Raw genomic sequence first — 26,529 nt, 5'->3', positions numbered from 1 at the left:
CTCTCATTCCTTCTCTCCTCCAACTGTTTCTTTTCCTTGTGATTAATATTTCCTTCTCCCCCTTCCTGAGGGGTTCCCTGGAGTAGGTAGAGTATGGGGGATAGAGGAGATTTGCAGGGACGTGGGGTGACATGGGAGACATGGGGATGTGGGGGATGTGGGGAGATATGGGGGCCTTGGCTCACCCTAAGGGGCTGAGATGTGGTTCTGTCTGGGCCGGGTCATTACAGGGTTATCAAACACACACACACACACACACACAAACACGTGCAAGCAAGCACAAACACACACGTGCACTTACACAGTTTGCCACAGTTTGACCTCGCTCTGCCGCCTCTGTCTACAGCCCTAGGACATGTTCCCTCCACAGTCCCAGTACCCCTGTGTGTGTGTATGTGTGTGTATGTGTGTGTGTGTGTGTGTCATGCTCAGCCCACTCTGTCTACAGCCCAGGGCCTTATTCCGCCCCTGAGCCCCAATACCAGCGACAGGATCCAATTAACGCTAATCTCACTGAGTTAATGGTGTTAGCAGGACCGCTAAGTTAGCCTAGCACCATTACACACAATGGCTCTCTCTCTCTCTGTGTGTGTGTGTGTGTGTGTGTGTGTGTGTGTGTGTGTGTGTGTGTGTGTGTGTGTGTGTGTGTGTGTGTGTGTGTGTGTGTGTGTGTGTGCGTGTGTGTGCGTGCGTGTGTGTGCGTGTGTGTGTGTTTGTGCATGTTGGCTCCACTCTAAATCAATCTAAAGCCTGTCAGATGACAATTGTGGACTGCTTAAGTCTGATCATGCCGGTTTGATTATTGTGAGATCTATCTGTCCAATTCCTCATTATTTAAGGTTCCGTATGACACATAAGTCATTTATCAGACATCCTCCTCCATATTAAATATAATTTATCATTCTTCAAAGACACTAATCACTTGTATGCTTCTTAACATATTTCCCATGGCTTTGTGAGTTGCGTTGTGGCTTTGATTCCCACACGGGCCACATACTGAAGTACTTTATGTCAAATTACCATATTATTATGATTATTGTATTGTCTGAGTCTGAGTGGAAACTCTGTCAAGTTTATGAAATGCTGTTACTACTTGTGTGGAAATGACGAGCATCTTACCATCTTACCATTGTTTGACATTGTTTGATTGAGACTGTTGAAACTACAGCCAGCATTCCTTAGCAGCCAAATACACTCAGACATCACTGTCACACAGTCAGTAGCACATATCTTCTCAATTCTGTGTTGGTTGCAACAATAAATTATGGGTAACACATTTTCCCAAGTGCCGGTGTGTGCAAGGGTGTGTGTGTGTGTGTGTGTGTGTGTGTGTGTGTGTGTGTGTGCATGCGTTCGTGTGCATGAATGTGTGCGTGTGTGTGTAATCTTTGGAATGACATCCTCCCGTGTCACATTTCCAAATTAATCATGGAAAACCCAGTCTCCACCCAGTGCTCCCGGCATTTTTCGGCTAGGCCAGGACCCGTAGGAGTAGTAAAATGAAAATAAGATGTTTCATTGTCACATACACCGGATAGGTGCAGTGAAATGTGTTGTTTTACAGGGTCAGCCATAGTAGTACAGCGCCTCTGGAGGAAATTGGGGTTAACTGTCTAGCTCAAGGGCACATCGTCAGATTTTTCAACTTGTCGGCTCAGGTGTTCAAAACAGCAATGGTTACTGGTACAACGCTCTTAACCTTTAGGCAAAAGCCCTACAGTAACTTCAGGAAGTAATCACACCTATTGACTTTTTCTAAATGTTGTTGTGTTACAGCCTGAACTGAACATGGATTTAGATGACTATGTTTTATGTATTAATAATGAAAAGCTGAAATGTCTTGAGTCAGGTATTCAACCCTTTTGTTATGGCAAGCCTATATAAGTTCAGGAGTAAACATTTGCTGAACAAGTCACATAATAAGTGGCATGGACTCACTCTGTGTGAAATAATAGTGTTTAACATGATTTTTGAATGACCATCCCATCTCTGTAACCCACACATACAATTCACCCTCAGTCGAGCAGTGAATTTCAAGCACAGATTCAATGACAGAGACCAGGGAGGTTTTCCAACGCCTTGCAAAGAAGGGCACCTATTGGTAGATGGGTAAAAATGTAATAAAGCAGACATTAAAAAGCCCTTTGAGCATGGTGAAATTATTAATTACACTTTGTATGGTGTATCAATACACACAGTCACTACAGGAGGAAGGAAACCGCTCAGGGATTTCACCAGGAGCCCAATGGCGATTAATAATGGCACTGGAGGGGATGGCTGCCGTTGTACAGGCTACTAACCAACTGTTGTTTCTTTTTTTCGCATTGTTTGTATCTCATTTTGTACATTTCTTATGACCGAAAAGAGCTTCTGGACATCAGAACAGCAATAACTCCCCTTGAACTGGACAAAGATGTTTTTCTTTAGTGAGTCCCACGCAAACGATATGATGCTTTGTCAAGACTAGGCCCAAATCCTGTCATCAGTGTGAAGAAAAGACAGAGGAAAAGGGGGAGGAGGGCAGGGTACCCTGTAAGAATTTGCAGACGAATAGCTAAACCACCACTATTATTGGCCAACGTGCAGTCATTGGAAAACATACTGGACGATCTACGATTAAGACTGTCCTACCAACGGGACATTAAAAACTGTAATATCTTATGTTTCACCGAGACGGCATGGATAATATACAGCTGGCTGGCTTCTCCGTTGCTTCTCTGTGGCTTCTCCGTGGCTTCTCTGTGGCTTCTCTGCTGCTTCTCCGTGGCTTCTCCGTTGCTTCTCCGTGGCTTCTCCGTGGCTTCTCCATGTAGCGGCAGGACAGAGCAGCTATGTCTGGTAAGATGAGGGGCGGGGGTGTGTGTCTATTTGTCAATAACTGTTGAGGTGTGAATACTTTCTGAAGGCCCTGTATGTGTCCGCAAAAGGGATGAATGTGCGCATGTACACCTTTGTGTGTGTGTGTGTGTGTGTGTGTGTGTGTGTGTGTTTGTTTGAATCATGGTCCTCCTAATTCCTTCTTTTCAGGAAAAGATTTGTTCTAATCCCCTAACGGAGAAATCCACTGAGCCGAGGGGTCATAGGGTACTGCAGAATAGCTTGACATGATTGGCCGAGTTAAGAGCTGTCAGCACTCTGGGACACATGCTCTCATACTGCACTCCCTCTCTCTCTGACACACACACACACACACACATACATATACACACACACACACACATACACACACACACACACACACACACATACACATACACATACACACACACACACACACACACACACACACACACACACACACACACACACATGCTTACTCACCTCTTAAAGGAACCCATGAGGAGCAGTTTATTCATCACTGCCCCCTCTGCTTCTCCAAAGAACATCCCTGTCTGAGAGAGAGAGAAAACTTGGTGGATCAATTAGCATATATTGTTGCTTGGTAGGTCTGTGTATTATGAATGCTCCTAATGTTATTGATTACAGTTTTTACAATCACTTTGGCACTCATTTCAGAACCTTGATGTCATTTTTCAATACTCTAGACACAAAACTCACAACTGATGATCAAAATGCAGATTTTTTAAACCTTCAAACTTTTACCAATGGCTTGGATACAATACTCATAAAGCTAAGATCATTTGTTCATTGAACTAAAATCTCCTGTTCAAAATGACACAACTTAATATCAAAGTATTACCATTTCAAAATGCAATTCACACATTACATCTGAGATGTCTGTCTATTCATTTCATTACAATGATCTAACTATCAATTGATACAACTGCTCAAAATGATAAGTAACTGTTGCATTACTCTTTATGCATAGTTTTATGGAAACTGACGATCAATATTCCATGTTTAGATCATGAAAGTTTCAGGATAACGAGATCCATTGACACCAATTACCGTGGAACATGAACCAATTGGACTACATTATCTATGGATGTAATATTTCATCATCATTCTTTATCAGACACTGTTTCTATGGTCCCATGTATCACTTTTCCAGACCATGTTTTCAGATTTGACATTACTGTACACTCACCGGCCACTTTATTAGGTACAACTATCTAGTACTGGGTAGGACCCCCTTTTGCCTCCACAACAGCCTGAATTATTCACAGTGTTGTACGTTACAGTAAGAGATGCCCTTCTGCACAACACTGTTTTAAACAGCTGTTATTTGAGCATTTGTGGCCTTTCTGTTAGCTTGAATGAGTCTGGACATTCTCCTCTGACCTCTCTCATTAACAAGATGTTTTTGCCCACAGAACTGCCGCTCACTGAATGTGTTTTGTTTATCGCACCATTCTCTGTAAACTCTAGAGACTGTATTGCATAAAATGCCAGGAGGGCAGCTGTTTCTGAGATGCTGGAATCACCATGTGTGGCATCAACAATCATACCACGGTCAAAGTTGCTTAGATTATGCATCTTGCTCGTTCTGTTTGGTCGAACAACAACTAAAGCTCTCTACTCTATATACTCTATATATTGAGTTGCAGGCAGCCACATGATTCGCTGTTCAAAGGGGCATGCTATTTGCGTTAACACGCAGGTGTACCTAATAAATTGGCCGTGAGTGTATGTATGCAGGCCTTTGTAATTGCTTTTCCAATACTGCCAACTCTTTACTGATGATTTATTTCCCATTGTGGTACGAGTATATAGTGAAATCAGTGGTATCCACCTACAACAACATAGTGATAACATGGAGCCTGCAGGTGATCCAGGTCACAATAGAGGTCAAGCAGTGGGAGGAGGAAGACAAGGAAGGCATGGTGGTCAACGGAATGGCAGGGGACAAGCACCCCTTCTGAGAGGTGGTCGTGGGCCTCGCTTGAGAGGTGTGGGGGAACGTGGTAGAGGACAAGGCCACGGACCAAGCACCCCTTCTGAGAGGTGATCGTGAGCCTCGTTTGAGAGGTGTGGGGGAACGTGATAGAGGACAAGGCCACGGACCAAGCACCCCTTCTGAGAGGTTGTCGTGGGCCTCGTTTGAGAGGTGTGGGGGAACGTGGTAGAGGACAAGGCCACGGACCAAGCACCCCTTCTGAGAGGTGGTCGTGGGCCTCGTTTGAGAGGTGTGGGGAACGTGATAGAGGACAAGGCCACGGACCAAGCACCCCTTCTGAGAGGTGATCGTGAGCCTCGTTTGAGAGGTGTGGGGGAACGTGATAGAGGACAAGGCCACGGACCAAGCACCCCTTCTGAGAGGTTGTCGTGGGCCTCGTTTGAGAGGTATGGGGGAACGTGGTAGAGGACAAGGCCACGGACCAAGCACCCCTTCTGAGAGGTTGTCGTGGGCCTCGTTTGAGAGGTGTGGGGGAACGTGATAGAGGACAAGTCCACAGACCAAGCACCCCTTCTGAGAGGTTGTCGTGGGCCTCGTTTGAGAGGTATGGGGGAACGTGGTAGAGGACAAGGCCACGGACCAAGACAGCGGCAGCAACAGCAAAGAGTGTCCAATGAAACCCAAGCAATAGTCGTACTATGTCGTAAATCATGGCATGACAATGACTGAGGCAGCTGCAATGATTCAACCAAACCTCCGAAGATCAACCGTGGCCTCAATCATCAGAACTTTCTGCAATGAGAACCGGTAAGTCTTCAGCATGCAATAAACATTAGGCTACTCTCAATTGTCAAATGACTGTATACTGTATGCCAATGTGTACCACAGAGTAGGTGATGTGACTAAATGTGTTCTTACTGTAATTTTCACCTGCAGAATGGAGACTCTGCCAAATAGGGGAGGCAGAGGCAAAATTCTGACTGACCAACAAGAGCGGGCTGTGGTCAATTTGGTTCGGGCCAGAAATTATATTCGCCTTACAGAAATTCGACAGCACATCTTGGCCATGAAGACATGTTCAACAATGTGGAAGCCATAAGTTTGCCGACTGTTGCACGCATGCTGAAAAGGCACCAGGTGTCTCCAAAACAACTATACTGTGTGCCTTTTGAAAGAAATGCAGACAGAGTAAAGTAACTGAGGACTGAGTATGTTCAGGTATGTTCAGTTTCAAGATTCCTGTTGTGAAGAATTCACCAAAAATTCTATATCATTTTAGTCAGTAATTGTCTTTCCAAAATATATTTTAAGAAGGTGATGGATGCTGATGAAAACCATCACAAATTCCTCTTTTTGGATGAGGCAGGCTTCAACCTGACCAAGACAAGGAGGAGTGGTTGGAATTTCATTGGCCAGCGGGCAACCATCCAAGTACCTGGACAACGTGAGTCCAACAACATGTGTGCGGCTATATCGGAAGATGGTGTGGTGAGACGCAGACCTCGTATTGGATCATATAATGCAGCTCTCCTTGTAACCTTCCTTGATGAGCTAAATCAGGTCTGTAAAGCTGATGGTGTGACCTATGTCATTGTGTGGGATAATGTCAGGTTCCATCATGCTCAAATGGTGCAAGCATGGTTTCAGGCCCATCCACAATTTACCACCCTGTACTTACCCCCATACTCTCCTTTCCTTAACATTATTGAGAATTTTTTCTCCACATGGAAGTGGAAGGTATATGATAGGAGCCCTCACGAACAAGCCACCCTTCTCCAGGCCATGGATAACGCATGCTATGACATCATGGCAGACCAGTGTCAGGCCTGGATTCGCCATGCCCAAAGATTCTTCCCAAGATGTTTGGCTAATGAAAACATCCATAGTGGTGTGGATGAGAACCCGTGGCCAAATCCACAAGACAGGGTTGTAGGAAATATAGCCCAGTAATTAAGCCTTTGTTTTGCTTTTTACAGTAAGCCAGGTGAGGAACACTGCAGTGATGTTTTACAGTAAGCCAGGTGAGGAACACTGCAGTGATGTTTTACAGTAAGCCAGGTGAGGAACACTGCAGTGATGTTTTACAGTAAGCCAGGTGAGGAACACTGCAGTGATGTTTTACAGTAAGTCAGGTGAGGAACACAGCAGTGATGTTTTACAGTAAGCCAGGTGAGGAATACTGCAGTGATGTTTTACAGTAAGCCAGGTGAGGAACACTGCAGTGATGTTTTACAGTAAGCCAGGTGAGGAACACTGCAGTGATGTTTTACAGTAAGCCAGGTGAGGAACACTGCAGTGATGTTTTACAGTAAGCCAGGTGAGGAACACTGCAGTGATGTTTTACAGTAAGCCAGGTGAGGAACACTGCAGTGATGTTTTACAGTAAGCCAGGTGAGGAACACTGCAGTGATGTTTTACAGTAAGTCAGGTGAGGAACACAGCAGTGATGTTTTACAGTAAGCCAGGTGAGGAATACTGCAGTGATGTTTTACAGTAAGCCAGGTGAGGAACACTGCAGTGATGTTTTACAGTAAGCCAGGTGAGGAACACTGCAGTGATGTTTTACAGTAAGCCAGGTGAGGAACACTGCAGTGATGTTTTACAGTAAGTCAGGTGAGGAACACTGCAGTGATGTTTTACAGTAGGTCAGGTGAGGAACACTGCAGTGATGTTTTACAGTAAGTCAGGTGAGGAACACTGCAGTGATGTTTTACAGTAAGTCAGGTGAGGAACACAGCAGTGATGTTTTACAGTAAGCTAGGTGAGGAATACTGCAGTGATGTTTTACAGTAAGTCAGGTGAGGAACACTGCAGTGATGTTTTACAGTAAGTCAGGTGAGGAACACTGCAGTGATGTTTTACAGTAAGTCAGGTGAGGAACACAGCAGTTGACATTTTACTGTCATTTTTGTATTTTTTGTAGGTAATTATTTTTGCTTTGATTTAAAGAAACCTATGTTGTGATTTTATTTTATTTTGTCAATACACTTCAGGTTTTGTTCAGTGATTCCACTGTGTCTGTAGTATTCTCTCTAATAGTCATTTTACAGTGATGCATTTATACAGTGCCTTTGCGACCTTTTGCCACATTTCAGGCGTCAAACATAAAGATATAAAACTGTATTTTTTTGTGAAGAATCAACAACAAGTGGGACACAATCATGAAGTGGAACGACATTTATTGGATATTTAAAACTTTTTTAACAAATCAAAAACTGAAAAATTGGGCGTGCAAAATGATTCAGCCCCCTTAAATTAATACTTTGTAGCGCCACCTTTTGCTGCGATTACAGCTGTAAGTCGCTTGGGGTATGTCTCTATCAGTGTTGCACATCGAGAGACTGACATTTTTTCCCATTCCTCCTTGCAAAACAGCTCGAGCTCAGTGAGGTTGGATGGAGAGCATTTGTGAACAGCAGTTTTCAGTTCTTTCCACAGATTCTCGATTGGATTCAGGTCTGGACTTTGCCTTGGCCATTCTAACACCTGGATATGTTTATTTTTGAACCATTCCATTGTAGATTTTGCTTTATGTTTTGGATCATTGTCTTGTTGGAAGACAAATCTCCATCCCAGTCTCAGGTCTTTTGCAGACTCCATCAGGTTTTCTTCCAGAATGGTCCTGTATTTGGCTCCATCCATCTTCCCATCAATTTTAACCATCTTCCCTGTCCCTGCTGAAGAAAAGCAGGCCCAAACCATAATGCTGCCACCACCATGTTTGACAGTGGGGATGGTGTGTTCAGCTGTGTTGCTTTTACGCCAAACATAACGTTTTGCATTGTTGCCAAAAAGTTCAATTTTGGTTTCATCTGACCAGAGCACCTTCTTCCACATGTTTGGTGTGTCTCCCAGGTGGCTTGTGGCAAACTTTAAACAACACTTTTTATGGATATCTTTAAGAAATGGCTTTCTTCTTGCCACTCTTCCATAAAAGCCAGATTTGTGCAATATACGACTGATTGTTGTCCTATGGACAGAGTCTCCCACCTCAGCTGTAGATCTCTGCAGTTCATCCAGAATGATCATGGGCCTCTTGGCTGCATCTCTGATCAGTCTTCTCCTTGTATGAGCTGAAAGTTTAGAGGGACGGCCAGGTCTTGGTAGATTTGCAGTGGTCTGATACTCCTTCCATTTCAATATTATCGCTTGCACAGTGCTCCTTGGGATGTTTAAAGCTTGGGAAATCTTTTTGTATCCAAATCCGGCTTTAAACTTCTTCACAACAGTATCTCGGACCTGCCTGGTGTGTTCCTTGTTCTTCATGATGCTCTCTGCGCTTTTAACGGACCTCTGAGACTATCACAGTGCAGGTGCATTTATACGGAGACTTGATTACACACAGGTGGATTGTATTTATCATCATTAGTCATTTAGGTCAACATTGGATCATTCAGAGATCCTCACTGAACTTCTGGAGAAAGTTTGCTGCACTGAAAGTAAAGGGGCTGAATAATTTTGCACGCCCAATTTTTCAGTTTTTGATTTGTTAAAAAAGTTTGAAATATCCAATAAATGTCGTTCCACTTCATGATTGTGTCCCACTTGTTGTTGATTCTTCACAAAAAAAATACAGTTTTATATCTTTATGTTTGAAGCCTGAAATGTGGCAAAAGGTCGCAAAGTTCAAGGGGGCCGAATACTTTCGCAAGGCACTGTATGTAGTACCATAATGAGACAATGTTTCACATATCTTGTACTACAATATTTAATGATTGTACGAACAACTACACAGTGAAACTTTCAGTATCTTGTGTGTGGGTGATCTAAATGAATCTTCCTATGGTATTTCATGATAAATGTGTTATTTGAACCAATGATTCTGCAAGTGCAAGGTTTCTTCAAAGATATGAATGCACAATGCAATGTTTTGAACATTGGACAGCCTGTGTTACAAGTGATGACCGTTTTGAGATTTGTGTCTAGTTTTGAAAAATGACCACAAGGTTCTGTAATTAGTGCCAAAGTGATTGTTAAAAACTGTAACATCATATGATGCGAAACGCAGCACACCGGCTGTATTTCTGTATTTTGAAAGTTATACAGTATATCTTGAAAACATGCTGACATGCAAAACATTTTTGGGACTATGTCAACAATAGACTAATGAAACAAACACCAAAATATACTTTTTGGGTGGAGTTTTCCTTTAAGACATACAGACAACAGTACAGTGGGATAAGAGCCCACCTTATCTGTGATCCATCATCTCTCCAGACATACACACAGACAGAGAGACAGTGCAGTGTGAGATTTAACATCTTACCAGAGAGTAGTCCTCTGCAACCAGGATGAAGCCATTGTTGTCTATCAGGTAACAGTTGATGTTCTGAAGAGGAGGCAGAGAGGGGAGAGGAGGAGGAGAGAGGAGAGATGAGGAGGACAGAGAAGAGAGAAGGGGATGTCATCATCAAGTAAATATAGCAGAAGGAGAGGAAGAGGAGACAGAGGAGAGAGGAGGAGGATGAGGAGTGAGGAGAGAGGAGAGAGGAGGAGGATAATGAGAGATGAGAAGGATGAGGAGAGATGAGGAGGATAAGGAGGATGAGGAGATAGGAGAAAAGAGGAGGATGAGGAGAGATGAGGAGGATAAGGAGGATGAGGAGATAGGAGAAAAGAGGAGGATGAGGAGAGATGAGGAGGATAAGGAAGATGAGATAGGAGAGAAGAGGAGGGCGAGGAGAGAGGAGAAGGATGAGGAGAAAGGAGGAGGATGAGAGAGGAGGATAATGAGAGATGAGGAGGATGAGGAGAGATGAGGAGGATAAGGAGGATGAGGAGATAGGAGAAAAGAGGAGGATGAGGAGAGATGAGGAGGATAAGGAGGATGAGATAGGAGAGAAGAGGAGGGCGAGGAGAGAGGTGAAGGATGAGGAGAAAGGAGGAGGATAAGGAGGATGAGGAGATAGGAGAAAATAGGAGGATGAGGAGAGATGAGGAGGATAAGGAAGATGAGATAGGAGAGAAGAGGAGGGCGAGGAGAGAGGAGAAGGATGAGGAGAAAGGAGGAGGATGAGAGAGGAGGATAATGAGAGATGAGGAGGATGAGGAGAGATGAGGAGGATAAGGAGGATGAGGAGATAGGAGAAAAGAGGAGGGTGAGGAGAGATGAGGAGGATAAGGATGATGAGATAGGAGAGAAGAGGAGGGCGAGGAGAGAGGAGAAGGATGAGGAGAAAGGAGGAGGATGAGGAGAGAGGAGGAGTATGAAGAGGAAGGGAGAGGAAGAATAACATGTTTACAGTAAGTGAAGTTCTAGTAGAGTGAAGTCATCCAACTCACCTCATTATCACAGCTTATAGAACATCTCCCATCCAACGCTGCACACTGCAACACAATACAATAATGTGAGATACACACTTTCTATTTACACAAGCATCATGTGTTGTTATCATTGTTGCCTAAGTTTGGGTGCTTATGTGCGTGTGTGTGTTTACCTGTCGGCTGGCTGTCCAGAACTTCCTTTGGAAAAACTCCAGCTTCATCTGGATCCCCACAGCTGGAAGAGAGGAGACAGCACCACGTTGACATTATGGCCCCAGAACTGTGTCTGTATACTCTCCTGTCTGTGTGTTTCATTGTGATTCTGTGTGTGTGTGTTTGTGCATTTTTTTTCTCTCTCTGTGTGTGTGTATGTGTGTGTGTGTGTGTGTGTGTGTGTGTGTGTGTGTGTGTGTGTGTGTGTGTGTGCGCGATCGTGTGTGCGTATGTGTGTGTGTCTGTGCGCGCGTGTGTGTGTGTATGATTTGTTGGACAGCGATGTCACAACTGCACACCTCCCTGCAGAAGGGACATTACAAACACCGGAGCAGCTTCAAAGAACAGCAGGAACTCCTATGTATTTGCTAAAACACTAATGTTTATGACTCACTCTGGGGGGGATCCAAGATTGAGGAGTGTGGCTTTAAATTGGGTCAGGCACTGACTTAGAAGAGTGAAATGTTTTCTGAGACACCAATATGGCCATGGGACAGTGGGATAGTGTTGAGGTTAGTTAATGTCAGTAACCTTGGTAGAAAGACAGCTTTAGGCTGTGATATCTCACTGTGAAAAGCCTGTTAGGGCCTGTCTATCTGTGAACATGCAAAGCAGTGTGTGTGTGTGTGTGTGTGTGTGTGTCTGCACGTGTGTGTGTGTGTGTGTGTGTGTGTGTGTGTGTGTCCATGCGTGTATGTGTCAACACGACAGTCTCTATGAACCAATGTCCAAAAGCAACATTTACCCATGGCCATGGCCATGACTCAAACCAAACCCTCTGTCTCTCCGTGTCCACACTAAATCCATCCCACGTGTCTGCCTGCCCCCACGTCTTTTTCCCCCTAAAAAAAGGTGCTATCTAGAACCTAAAAGGCTTCTTTGGTTGTCCCCATATGAGAACCCCTTGAAGAACCCTTTGGTTCCAGGTAGAACCCTTTTGAGTTCCATGTAAAATCCTTTACACAAAGTGTTCCCTTATGGGGACAGAATAAGAACCCTTTTGGAACTCTTTTTTTCTAAGATTGTAGATAACATACTGGAAGTATAGAGCTGCTCACACAGCGGGTAGCTAGACACACAGCGGGTAGCTAGACACACAGCGGGTAGCTAGACACACAGCGGGTAGCTAGACACACAGCTGGTAGCTAGACACACAGCGGGTAGCTAGACACACAGCGGGTAGCTAGACACACAGCGGGTAGCTAGCCACACAGCGGGTAGCTAGACACACAGCGGGTAGCTAGACACACAGCCGGTAGCTAGACACACAGCCGGTAGCTAGACACACAGCGGGTAGCTAGACACACAGCGGGTAGCTAGACACACAGCGGGTAGCTAGACACACAGCCGGTAGCAAGACACACAGCGAGTAGCTAGACACACAGCCGGTAGCTAGACACACAGCCGGTAGCTAGACACACAGCGGGTAGCTAGACACACAGATCTGGACAGAATTCCAGCCGGGAATCAAATCCCTGGCATGGAACATGGAATGTGTGAGCTGTCTCAGAGACAGCCAAGGCAGGATCTATGGATTTACCACAGCCCCTCCCTCACTCCACCATCCTGCCCTTCTTTCTCTGCTGTTACACCCCCACCCCTGACCCACTCCTGCTGTTCTCCTCAGGTGTTCATAACATCACAGGAGACTGCCATGTTAACAGGAGGCTTTGTAACCAGAGAAAAGCTATGTTTCACCCTGATATTTGACCAGAGAGGGAGGGAGGAGGAGCGTCAAGATGGAGGATCGCTAGCCACATACGGTTCTGTAAGCATGGTTTCTATAACACACACTTAACATGCTCACTCACACAAGCAAAAGGTATTTCACGATCTGAGAAAAAACATTCTGTTACCTCATACATCATGTCATTAATGGCTGTCAAGATTTTTAACCAGGAAACAAAATGTGACCATCCATGTCTGTAGGTGTGTGTGTGTGTCTGTGTGTGTGTGTGTGTGTGTGTGTGTGTATGTGTGTGTGTGTGTGTCTGTGTGTCTGTGTGTGCGCGTGTGTGTGCGTGTGTGGATCTAGGTCAGGTTTGTATTTTTGTGCTCTTCTCATGCTCCTGTGAACACGCCAGAGTCAAACTGACTCACAATATGGCTGGAGGCATGTGGAAGGGATGTCACACACACACACACACACACACACACACACACACACACACACACACACACACACAGACCCAGCAAAGAGGAACAGGTGCAGTTTATCTCGTCAGAAGCATAGTCTTTCAGCGACTGGGTCAGAAGCGGGGTGGGAAGGGTCTAATTTAAGATGTTGGGCAGCAATAATACAAACACCCACACTGAGCAACATGGTGGGGCTAATCACTGAAGACTGAAAAAACAGAATAATGACAAATGAGTACTTCACGTGAAAAAAAAGAAGATGAATGAATGAATGAATGAATGGCGTGACATGACATAGTAGATGAGATGACTTGTGGCAGGGAAAAAAGAAAGGAAAACAGACAACTAATCTGATGTTATTTGAATAGAAAATTCATTTGGACGGCTTAGGGATTTCCACTTTCCTCTGTGTGTGTGTGTGTGTGTGTGTGTGTGTGTGTGTGTGTGTGTGTGTGTGTGTGTGTGTGTGTGTGTGTGTGTGTGTGTGTGTGTGTGTGTGTGTGTGTGTGTGTGTGTGTGTGTGTGTGTGTGTGTGTGTGTGTGTGTGTGTGTGTGTGTGTGTGTGTGTGTGTGTGTGTGTGTGTGTGTGTGTGTGTGTGTGTGTGTGTGTGTGTGTGTGTGTGTGTGTGTGTGTGTGTGTGTGTGTGTGTGTGTGTGTGTGTGTGTGTGTGTGTGTGTGTGTGTGTGTGTGTGTGTGTGTGTGTGTGTGTGTGTGTGTGTGTGTGTGTGTGTGTGTGTGTGTGTGTGTGTGTGTGTGTGTGTGTGTGTGTGTGTGTGTGTGTGTGTGTGTGTGTGTGTGTGTGTGTGTGTGTGTGTGTGTGTGTGTGTGTGTGTGTGTGTGTGTGTGTGTGTGTGTGTGTGTGTGTGTGTGTGTGTGTGTGTGTGTGTGTGTGTGTGTGTGTGTGTGTGTGTGTGTGTGTGTGTGTGTGTGTGTGTGTGTGTGTGTGTGTGTGTGTGTGTGTGTGTGTGTGTGTGTGTGTGTGTGTGTGTGTGTGTGTGTGTGTGTGTGTGTGTGTGTGTGTGTGTGTGTGTGTGTGTGTGTGTGTGTGTGTGTGTGTGTGTGTGTGTGTGTGTGTTTAGAGAGACAGTAGAGAGGGCCCAACATTAAACCAGTCAGATTCCTAGCCTACCAAAATGGTAAACAGATCAGTCAGGTACAGGGAACATGACAACCTGGTTCCATACAGCTACAGGGAACATGACAACCTTATTCAAAACAGCTACAGGGATCAAGACAACCTGGTTCAAAACAGCTACAGGGATCAAGACAACCTGGTTCAAAACAGCTATAGGGAACATTACAAGCTTATTCAAACCAACTACAGGGAACATGACATCCTGGTTCAGAACGTCCCATGATTATGACTCTAACAAATCTAAGAATGTTAGTGCCTGTGTCATATGTATGTAGCTCACTGCACAGGGGCATATATAAGCCCTGCATGCCACTCTCTCTCTCTCTCTCTCTCTCTCGCTCTCTTTCTCTCTCTCACACACACACACACACACATGCAAACACACAAACACACACTGTGCTGTCAGAGAGAAGCAGTGATTTAAAAGCAAAGTGGTGAGTTTGCCTTAGAGCGTATCTTCACTACAATCCCAGCACATGAGAAATCAGTTCAGAAAACACAAGATCACTAGTGAAATAACATACAGAGGATATTCAGCTGAAAGACGGCAACAGTCTCACAGTATCCAAGCCTCCTACTGTACATGGTGTCTACTGAGAGTTGCCATGCACTGAGAGGGTTTGAATCAGCTGCCGGTCAACTTTATTTGGTTGTGATAAAATGATAGTCCTGTCAGTGTTTTTATATTGTGTGTGTGTGTGTGTGTGTGTGTGTGTGTGTGTGTGCGCGCGCTGTAAGTGGGTCATGGAAGGTGTGTATGGGGATTAAGTAATTTTAATCTCTTTTATAGCTCCCCTGCAGTGCAGTCAGAGGGGGTATGCAGTATGCAGTATGCAGTCAGAGGGGGTATGCAGTATGCAGTCAGAGGGGGTATGCAGTCAGAGGGGGTATTTATTATGCAGTCAGAGGGGGTATTTATTATGTAGTCAGATGGGGTATTTATTATGTAGTCAGAGGGGGTATTTATTATGCAGTCAGAGGGGGTATGCAGTCAGAGGGGGTATGCAGTCAGAGGGGGTATGCAGTATGCAGTATGCAGTCAGAGGGGGTATTTATTATGCAGTCAGAGGGGGTATGCAGTATGCAGTCAGAGGGAGTATGCAGTATGCAGTCAGAGGGGGTATGCAGTATGCAATCAGAGAGGGTATGCAGTATGCAGTCAGAGGGGGTATGCAGTATGCAGTCAGAGGGGGTATGCAGTCAGAGGGGGTATTTATTATGCAGTCAGAGGGGGTATGCAGTATGCAGTCAGAGTGGGTATGCATTCAGAAGGGGTATGCAGTATGCAGTCAAGGGGGTATGCAGTATGCAGTCAGAGGGGGTATGCAGTCAGAGGGGGTATGCAGTCAGAGGGGGTATTTATTATGTAGTCAGATGGGGTATTTATTATGCAGTCAGAGGGGGTATGCAGTATGCAGTCAGATGGGGTATTTATTATGTAGTCAGATGGGGTATTTATTATGTAGTCAGAGGGGGTATTTATTATGTAGTCAGAGGGCGTATTTATTATGTAGTCAGAGGGGGTATTTATTATGCAGTCAGAGGGGGTATTTATTATGCAATCAGAGGGGGTATTTATTATGCAGTCAGAGGGGGTATTTATTATGCAGTCAGAGGGGGTATTTATTATGTAGTCAGAGGGGGTATTTATTATGTAGTCAGAGGGGGTATTTATTATGCAGAGAGGGGGTATTTATTATGCAGTCAGAGGGGGTATTTATTATGCAGTCAGAGGGGGTATTTATTATGCAGTCAGATGGGGTATTTATTATGCAGTCAGAGGGGGTATGCAGTCAGAGGGGGTATGCAGTATGCAGTCAGAGGGGGTATTTATTATGTAGTCAGAGGGGGTATGCAGTATGCAGTCAGAGGGGGTATTTATTATGCAGTCAGAGGGGGTATTTATTATGCAGTCAGAGGGGGTATGCAGTATGCAGTATGCAGTCAGAGGGGGTATGCAGTATGCAGTCAGATGGGGTATTTATTATGCAGTCAGAGGGGGTATTTATTATGTAGTCAGATGGGGTATTTATTATGCAGTCAGAGGGGGTATTTATTATGCAGTCAGATGGGGTATTTATTATGCAGTCAGAGTGGGTATTTATTATGCAGTCAGAGGGGGTATTTATTATGCAGTCAGATGGGGTATTTATTATGCAGTCAGAGGGGGTATTTATTATGTAGTCAGAGGGGGTATTTATTATGTAGTCAGAGGGGGTATGCAGTATGCAGTCAGAGGGGGTATTTATTATGTAGTCAGAGGGGGTATGCAGTATGCAGTCAGAGGGGGTATTTATTATGCAGTCAGAGGGGGTATTTATTATGCAGTCAGAGGGGGTATGCAGTATGCAGTCAGAGGGGGTATTTATTATGCAGTCAGAGGGGGTATTTATTATGCAGTCAGAGGGGGTATGCAGTATGCAGTCAGAGGGGGTATGCAGTATGCAGTCAGATGGGGTATTTATTATGCAGTCAGAGGGGGTATTTATTATGTAGTCAGATGGGGTATTTATTATGCAGTCAGAGGGGGTATGCAGTATGCAGTATGCAGTCAGAGGGGGTATTTATTATGCAGTCAGATGGGGTATTTATTATGCAGTCAGAGGGGGTATGCAGTCAGAGGGGGTATTTATTATGTAGTCAGAGGGGGTATGCAGTATGCAGTCAGAGGGGGTATTTATTATGTAGTCAGAGGGGGTATGTAGTATGCAGTCAGAGGGGGTATTTATTATGCAGTCAGAGGGGGTATTTATTATGTAGTCAGAGGGGGTATGCAGTATGCAGTCAGAGGGGGTATTTATTACGCAGTCAGAGGGGGTATTTATTATGCAGTCAGAGGGGGTATGCAGTATGCAGTATGCAGTCAGAGGGGGTATGCAGTATGCAGTCAGATGGGGTATTTATTATGCAGTCAGAGGGGGTATTTATTATGTAGTCAGATGGGATATTTATTATGCAGAAAGAGGGGGTATGCAGTATGTAGTATGCAGTCAGAGGGGGTATTTATTATGCAGTCAGATGGGGTATTTATTATGCAGTCAGAGGGGGTATGCAGTCAGAGGGGGTATTTATTATGTAGTCAGAGGGGGTATTTATTATGTAGTCAGAGGGGTATGCAGTATGCAGTCAGAGAGGGTATTTATTATGTAGTCAGAGGGGGTATGCAGTATGCAGTCAGAGGGGGTATTTATTATGCAGTCAGAGGGGGTATTTATTATGCAGTCAGAGGGGGTATGCAGTCAGAGGGGGTATTTATTATGCAGTCAGAGGGGGTATTTATTATGCAGTCAGAGGGGGTATTTATTATGCAGTCAGAGGGGGTATGCAGTATGCAGTCAGAGGGGGTATTTATTATGCAGTCAGAGGGGGTATTTATTATGCAGTCAGAGGGGGTATTTATTATGCAGTCAGAGGGGGTATTTATTATGCAGTCAGAGGGGGTATTTATTATGCAGTCAGAGGGGGTATGCAGTCAGAGGGGGTATTTATTATGTAGTCAGAGGGGGTATTTATTATGTAGTCAGAGGGGGTATTTATTATGTAGTCAGAGGGGGTATTTATTATGTAGTCAGAGGGGGTATTTATTATGTAGTCAGAGTGGGTATTTATTATGTAGTCAGAGGGGGTATTTATTATGTAGTCAGAGGGGGTATTTATTATGCAGTCAGAGGGGGTATTTATTATGCAGTCAGAGGGGGTATTTATTATGTAGTCAGAGGGGGTATTTATTATGTAGTCAGAGGGGGTATTTATTATGTAGTCAGAGGGGGTATTTATTATGCAGTCAGAGGGGGTATTTATTATGTAGTCAGAGGGGGTATTTATTATGCAGTCAGAGGGGGTATTTATTATGCAGTCAGAGTGGGTATTTATTATGCAGTCAGAGGGGGTATTTATTATGTAGTCAGAGGGGGTATTTATTATGTAGTCAGAGGGGGTATTTATTATGTAGTCAGAGGGGGTATTTATTATGTAGTCAGAGTGGGTATTTATTATGTAGTCAGAGGGGGTATTTATTATGTAGTCAGATGGGGTATTTATTATGTAGTCAGAGTGGGTATTTATTATGTAGTCAGAGGGGGTATTTATTATGTAGTCAGAGGGGGTATTTATTATGCAGTCAGAGGGGGTATTTATTATGCAGTCAGAGGGGGTATTTATTATGTAGTCAGAGGGGGTATTTATTATGTAGTCAGAGGGGGTATTTATTATGTAGTCAGAGTGGGTATTTATTATGTAGTCAGAGGGGGTATTTATTATGTAGTCAGAGGGGGTATTTATTATGTAGTCAGAGGGGGTATTTATTATGTAGTCAGAGTGGGTATTTATTATGTAGTCAGAGGGGGTATTTATTATGTAGTCAGAGGGGGTATTTATTATGTAGTCAGAGGGGGTATTTATTATGTAGTCAGAGGGGGTATTTATTATGTAGTCAGAGGGGGTATTTATTATGTAGTCAGAGGGGGTATTTATTATGCAGTCAGAGGGGGTATGCAGTCAGAGGGGGTATGCAGTCAGAGGGGGTATGCAGTCAGAGGGGGTATTTATTATGCAGTCAGAGGGAGTATGCAGTCAGAGGGGGTATGCAGTCAGAGGGGGTATGCAGTCAGAGGGGGTATTTATTATGCAGTCAGAGGGAGTATGCAGTCAGAGGGGGTATGCAGTATGCAGTCAGAGGGGGTATTTATTATGTAGTCAGAGGGGGTATTTATTATGTAGTCAGAGGGGGTATTTATTATGTAGTCAGAGGGGGTATTTATTATGTAGTCAGAGGGGGTATTTATTATGCAGTCAGAGGGGGTATGCAGTCAGAGGGGGTATGGATTCTGTCTCTCACAGAGAAATGACTCCAGCTTTAGAGAATGTGGGTTTTTACTTGATCATGCTCGATTCAAATATCCGCTTTTCACCCCCTCAAATCATCATCATCATCATCTTCCTCATCGTCATCTTCAGCATTTTCATCAACGCCATCATCATAATAATCTTCCTCATCATCATCTTCCTCACCACCATCTTCTTCATCGTCATCACCTTTTTAGTAACTAGGGCTGTATTTAATTATTAGGGGTCGTGCAGAAGCAGTTTTATTATTTATGCCAATAGTAAGATGTGTACATGAAAACAAAACACAGCTTGACACAACACTAATCAGTAACTTAAAATATTTCCTGACATCCCTCATATCTCATTAAACTAACGAGAGCTCTAGTAAGAACATATCAGCAGCACATCCAAGTGTTGTTGACAAATGTAGTCTTTTCATTTTAAAACATTTCCACCACTATATCTGACCTGTGAAATAGTATTGCTAACACATACAGTATATACTGTATGCCATCTAGCAGACTAGTGACTTACAGTGCATAGCTTTTACCTACGGGTGGTCCCAGGAAGTAAACCCTCTATCCAGGCATTGCATGTGTCATGCTCTACCAACTGAGCTTCAGACGACCAGATGTAATTGCTAAACTTCAAAATCCAGAGAATTACATTCATGTGGTGTCTATCCATATTCAATCCAAATCATTTGGACACTGCGGGGCTATCCATAACCGACTGCAACATTGTGTGTGTGTGTGTGTGCATGTGTGCGTGTGTGTGTTTGCGTTTGTGTGAGTGTGTGCGCGCGTGTGTACCTGCGTGTGTGTGATAACCTCACTGAAGCCGACCTCTGGCTGTTGTAGTGAAGCATCTGCTGAAATAAATTCACTAATTATAAGCTTGTTATATAAAGAGCTTGTGAGCAGCATGAGAAACGCTGTGAACCCTGTTACAAGATGAAGGGATGAGAGATGGATGAAGGAGGGATGAAATGTGGGAGGGAGGGAGGGAGGGTCATCAGCTTTTGTGCTTAAATAACACCCATCATTCAAAATGATTTCCTCATTTAGCTCAATCTGTGTCTTTCTCTCTCCTTCTCTATCTCCTGCCTGCCTTCCTATGCTTCATCTGAGCAAGAGAGGCAATCTTTTACAATCCTTTTACATGCAAACTCCTCTTACACACGCATATCACAAAAGCTTAACATCCATGCTGTGTGTGTATGGGTGTGTAAGTTTGCTTGTGCGTGTGTGTGTGTGTGTTGTGGCTGAGGGCATGTTCGGCAAGCCTTTCTGCCTGCGGCTCAAGCGTAATGTCATCAGAGCCAGACGAACAAGCATGTATGACTGCGTGTATAAGTATGTAGGTGTGTATGTGTGTTTGTGTGTGTGTGAGCGTACAGTGTTTTAAAAAAGGCACAGCTGTCCACTGTGAGATGACACACCGTCATCCTCAACACAACATGCTTCACTGGAGAGAGAGAGAGAAAGAGCGAGAGAGCAAGAGAGCGAGATAATTTGTATTGTTTATTTCACTATTGTATATTATCTACCTCACTTGCTTTGAAAATGTTTACATATGTTTCCCATGCCAATAATGCCGATTGAATTTAATTGAATTGCATTGAGAGAGAGAGGAGAGGATTAGATTGAGAAAGAGTAACGAGTGATATAGAAATCAATATATAATACGGATATGTTTTTGAAGAAGGGATAGTGAGTGAGAGAGGAAGAGAGAAGACAGAGAGAGGAAGAGATAGAGTGAGAGAGAGAGAGAGCGAGAGAGAATAACCAGACATGTGAGTGAACAACCAAGCTGGCCAATGAGACAGATCCAGAGAGAGAGAGAGAGAGAGAGAGAGAGAGAGAGAGATACATATATATATATATAGAGAGAGAGTCAGTCCAGTGCTGTTATTCCCATGCTTGCTAGCTGGCAGTGGAGGCTACTGCTCTGTTCTGATCTCTCTGCTCTGATGGGGTTTACCACCCACAGAGTCAGGGCTTGGGGTCCTGAGGGCACTGAGTGCTTCTGTCGCTGATCCCTGACCCCATCTATTCCTCCCTCCCACTGGGCATTGCTCTACCATACCAAACCTTTACAACTTACCAACGTAGCTGTGGCTGCTAATGCATGCTATCCGACGGCTAAGGATCGAACCTCAACGAGAAGGCTAACTGGACAGCTCATGGATTGCTAACAGATTGCTAATTGGAAGCTAACCAGAACTGAACAAGAAGCTACACGGACTTCTAATCAGGCTCTAACTGGACTGCTAAAGGATCAGTAACCAGCTTTCAGCCACCTCCGCCGCTCTCCGCTCACCCAAGAACGACTGACCTGGCCAGGGGACAAGAAGCTAATATGACAGGTAAGAGAACGAGTGGAACAGATAACAGATACATGGAACACTGGAGCGTCAGCAGGGCTACTGTTAGAGGAAATCTGACAACTCAATAACTCAACAGTATGATTCTGTCTAATAACTATGTCGTGGCAATATTATCGTCACATTGTCATTATGTCTTTCTGTGTGTTGTGTGTGTGTGTGTCTGTGTGTGTGTGTGTGTGTGTGTGTGTGTGTGTGTGTGTGTGTGTGTGTGTGTGTGTGTGTGTGTGTGTGTGTGTGTGTGTGTGTGTGTGTTGAGTAAGTGGCGTAAAGTAACTAAGTTAAAATATGTTGAAGAAGTACTGAAGATGTTTTTTGTTCAGTACTTTACTATTTATATTTTTAACAACTTTTAACTTTTTACTCCACGACATTCTTAAAGACAATATGTACTTTTTACTCCACGACATTCTTAAAGACAATATGTACTTTTTACTCCACGACATTCTTAAAGACAATATGTACTTTTTACTCCACGACATTCTTAAAGACAATATGTACTTTTTACTCCACGACATTCTTAAAGACAATATGTACTTTTTACTCCACGACATTCTTAAAGACAATTTGTACTTTTTACTCCACAACATTCTTAAAGACAATATATACTTTTTACTCCATACATTTTCACTGACACCCAAAAGTACTCACTACATTTTATATTCTCAGGCAGGACAGCAATATGGTCCAATTCCCACACCTATAAATATAACGTGTTGTCATCCCTTCTGCCTCTGATCTGGCGGACTCACTAAACACAAACACTGTGTTTGTAAATTATCTGAGTGTTGGAGTGTGCCCCTGACGGTCCATAAAATCATTAAAAAACAAGAAAATCGTACCATCTGGTTTGCTTAATATAAGGAATTTGATGTATAACATACTTTGTACTTTTACTCAAGTACAAAAATGTAGTACTTTTTCCACCACTGTACTTAAGTGCATTTAAAACCAGATACTTTTAGACTTTTACCCAAGTAGTATTTTACTCAAGTATGGCAATGAAGTACTTTTTCCACCACTGGTAAGTCATGTGGTACATGACATTCATGTGAGTCATTTGTGCTTTACCTGAGGCGTTGGTTGGTACCCTCCTCCAAGTTCACAAATAATTACCCTCTCTGACAAACTCTCTGCACAGCTGGAGAGAGAGACCACGACATCGCACTCATACCTCCCCTTTCACCTTGTCTGATACTATTACAACTCAACTCTGGTGTCTATGAGGAGTGTTGCCAGGCTGCTCTCAGAGTATCACATCTACCCACCGTATCCCCTCTCAGATCCTGACACTATAAATATCACTGTCCCAGACCAAATAGACACAGGAAGTTATTTCAATGAGGCCCGCAGAGGATCAAATACCCAATATCTGGTGTGTGTGTGTGTGTGTGTGGTTGTGTGTGTGTGTGTGTGTGTGTGTGTGTGTGTGTGTGTGTGTGTGTGGTTGTGTGTGTGTGTGTGTGTGTGGTTGTGTGTGTGTGTGTGTGTGTGTGTGTGTGTGTGTGTGTGTGTGTGTGTGTGTGTGGTTGTGTGTGTGTGTGTGTGGTTGTGTGTGTGTGTGTGTGTGTGTGTGTGTGTGTGTGTGTGTGTGTGTGTGTGTGTCAGACCTTGGGAAGAAGATATGTACCTCTTCTTTGAACTAAAGAAACCTTCAGATTTAAAGTTAAATATTTATGGTTGTTTCACAATTGACTATAAAGTGTGACTGTAAAGTTGTTTGTGTGAATAGGTGTGTATCTGATCTCTCTCTCTCTCTCTCTCTCTCTCTCTCTCTCTCTCTCTCTCTCTCTCTCTCTCTCTCTCCAGCTGTTGTAGCAGTATCTATCCTCCTCTCCCTCCTCCTCCCTCTATCCCTCTCCTGTCCTAAGGGTTGTGTCTGTGACGGCCGGACGAAAGTCGTCGATTGCCGAGGGCGGGGCTTATATGACATCCCTCGCCATCTCCAACCCGACACTCTAGAACTCCATCTCCAAGACAACCGTATCCGAGGGCTGGTTTCCATGGCATTCCGAGACACGCCCCTGCTGCGTGTTTTGGACCTATCCAATAACTCCATCACGTCTGTGTCTCCCTCTACACTACTCGGTCTGAGAGGGCTACAACGTCTCAGTCTGGCCAGTAACGCCCTGAGAGAACTGGACAGAAGACTGCTAGGGCCAATACGATCTCTATCACACCTAGATCTGTCCCACAACAGGTACCCATACAATCTCTATGAGATGATAAATATCTTGTACCCAATCACTCTCCCACCTCCACCGGTTGTATCATTGACCTCCTCCGTCTCTGTTCTGTGCCCAGTCTGACGGGTCTGCCTGGTGCTATGGGGGAGAGCCTGAGGAACCTGTCCCAGCTAGGGCTAGCCCACAACAGGCTGCAGCGGCTGGACAAGTCCCTACTGGAGAACCTGGAGGGCCTGGGTCATCTAAGCCTGAAAGGGAACCCCTGGAGGTGTGACTGCCAGGTCATAGGCCTCAAACTGTGGCTGGAGACCTTCCTCTTCAGAGGTGAGGACGGATGGATGGATGGATGGACGGATGGATGGATGGATGGATGGACGGATGGATGGATGGATGGATGGATGGATGGATGGACGGATGGGGGCCAGTTGAGTCATGTGGATGGGGTTTAAGCAGCCTGTGAACTAGTTACAACCAATGGCATAGGTACAGTTTCACAGTTCCAGAGTTTTACCAGCTATCCTCAAAGCTGGCAACACATGTCACCATCCCTCACTGCTTACAAAACATGCTGTTGACCTCTACTGAGAATGAGGACAGGGACAATGCATGTGCACATACATACGGTACACAGACCCACACCCACTCTGAGCCAAAAACCCCATTATGCAAATCTGTAATCAAAACATGTAATACCCCTCCTCCAGTGCCACATTGCGGATTAAGCTAAAACTGTCGTCCAATTAGCAAAGAGAGTGTGTGTGCACCCATGTGAATGTGTGTGTGGTTTATCATGTTATTTTTATCAGATAAGTAATGTGTGGGTAATGTAATGTCACAGCTGATCCCTGTGGTGCCACAGTCTGGACCCAGCAACAGGAATGTGGCTGAATACAGACGTAGGATCATAATTTGATAACCCTGTTACAGGAAAGCTTTTATGCAATGAAGGAATTGTAAAACTCCTCGTGTATTTGAGGTTTAAAAAGTATTTTGAAGTTTGAAATTTCCACTTTGAAATGTCAGACTTGATTTTTCTTTCTGAAAAAATGTATCAACCCATACGAAAACAACTATTATTACAATCCACATAATAATTCACATTTCCAGTTGCTGCAGGATGATTTCCTACTGTAGCAAACTGGCTCAAATCAAGATCCTACATCAGTATGAGCATGCTAACCACTGGCACATGCACCTCAAATACAAAGAGTGAGAGAACAGAGGGGAGGAGGAGAGAGGGGAACTTTGTTTGGTTATTCCTCCTCATGTAATGGCTGGTGTAGTGTGAATGTGTGACTGTAGTGTTAACGTGTGTGGGGGCGGGATGAATGTACCTGTCAGTCTGCTGAGCTAATGGACAGATGCATTATAAACAGAGGAATAAAAAGATGAGCATGGCTATGAGTTCCTACAATCAGTTCAGAACGCATCATCGCCATCTCTCAGATGCAGATGAATTAAGATCAGGCCTAACGAATGAATGTAATCATAAGGAAAAAACTGCTGACCATCCCTGTCAGAAAGCTAAACACACAAACACAACACACTCATCAGAGGACATGTGTGGCTAAGTACAAATGCTGTCACACACTCAACCTACATACAACTAATTTCCCTTTGTAAAGGCCATCCAATCTGAAAGTTATAATAATATAATTATTATATTATTATATTATTATTATTATAATATAATGAGTACATCTACAGAGAGAGAGAGAGAGAGAGAGAGAGAGAGAGAGAGAGAGAGAGAGAGAGAGAGAGAGAGAGCAGGATAGAGAGAGAGAGAGAGAGAGAGAGAGAGAGAGAGAGAGAGAGAGAGAAGACATGCTATGTGCTCACTGCCCACAAAATGAGGTGGAAACTGAGCTGCACTTCCTAACCTCCTGCCCGATGTATGACCATATTAGAGACACATATTTCCCTCAGATTACACAGATCAACAAAGAATTCGAAAAAAATATCAAATTTTGATCAACTCCCATATCTACTGGGTGAAATTCTACAGTGTGCCATCACAGCAGCAAGATTTGTGACCTGTTGCCACGAGAAAAGGGCAACCAGTGAAAAACAAACACCATTGTAAATACAACCCATATATATATAATGTGACATTTGTAATGTCTTTATTGTTTTGAAACGTCTGTATGTGTAATGTTTACTGTTAATTTTTATTGTTTATTTCACTTTTGCATATTATCTACCTCGCTTGCTTTGGCAATGTTAACACATGTTTCCCATGCCAATAAAGCCCTTGAATTGAATTGAATTGAATTGAGAGAGCGAGAGAGAGAGAGAGAGAGAGAGAGAGAGAGAGAGTGAGTAGGAGAGAGAGAGAGGGGGAGGAAGAGAGAGAGAGAGAGAGAGAGAGAGAGAGAGAGAGAGAGAGAGAGAAGGTTATATCCTGACTATTAACTTGTCTACCATGCTCTTTACTGCCTCATATTTGAATGTTCAGTCATTAACAGAATCAGGACACACGTTAACTCGGGTCATTTCATCTAAAAAATAAATTAAGTTCCTCTGGTAATTACTATCTCAGATCTCAGGTAGCCTTATTCAGGTCAGTGCTAGCAACTGTGATTA

General features: G+C 44.0%; 2 protein-coding genes across 2 annotated transcripts in view; one reads left to right on the top strand and one right to left on the bottom strand.

Annotated features, from left to right (window-relative positions):
* cacna2d3a (calcium channel, voltage-dependent, alpha 2/delta subunit 3a) overlaps nucleotides 1–26,529 on the bottom strand; it is a 313,742-nt gene that overhangs the window by 23,557 nt on the left and 263,656 nt on the right. Inside the window, exons 27-30 of the mRNA XM_036947559.1 lie at nucleotides 11,236–11,297; nucleotides 11,081–11,125; nucleotides 10,065–10,127; nucleotides 3,322–3,392 (exon numbers count right to left, since the gene is read on the bottom strand). Coding sequence (XP_036803454.1) covers nucleotides 3,322–3,392; nucleotides 10,065–10,127; nucleotides 11,081–11,125; nucleotides 11,236–11,297 — 241 coding nt within the window. The remainder of the gene's footprint in view (nucleotides 1–3,321; nucleotides 3,393–10,064; nucleotides 10,128–11,080; nucleotides 11,126–11,235; nucleotides 11,298–26,529) is intronic.
* Nucleotides 21,256–26,529, top strand: part of LOC110492545 (leucine-rich repeat and transmembrane domain-containing protein 1) — a 7,210-nt gene continuing 1,936 nt past the window's right edge. Inside the window, exons 1-3 of the mRNA XM_021566949.2 lie at nucleotides 21,256–21,742; nucleotides 23,570–23,960; nucleotides 24,065–24,270. Of these exons, the coding sequence (XP_021422624.2) occupies nucleotides 21,736–21,742; nucleotides 23,570–23,960; nucleotides 24,065–24,270 (604 nt within the window). The 5' untranslated portion in view covers nucleotides 21,256–21,735. The remainder of the gene's footprint in view (nucleotides 21,743–23,569; nucleotides 23,961–24,064; nucleotides 24,271–26,529) is intronic.

The sequence above is a fragment of the Oncorhynchus mykiss genome, chromosome 16 (genome assembly GCF_013265735.2).
Source record: "Oncorhynchus mykiss isolate Arlee chromosome 16, USDA_OmykA_1.1, whole genome shotgun sequence".
NCBI lineage: Eukaryota > Metazoa > Chordata > Actinopteri > Salmoniformes > Salmonidae > Oncorhynchus > Oncorhynchus mykiss.
This window is presented reverse-complemented; position numbering and strand designations above follow the sequence as displayed.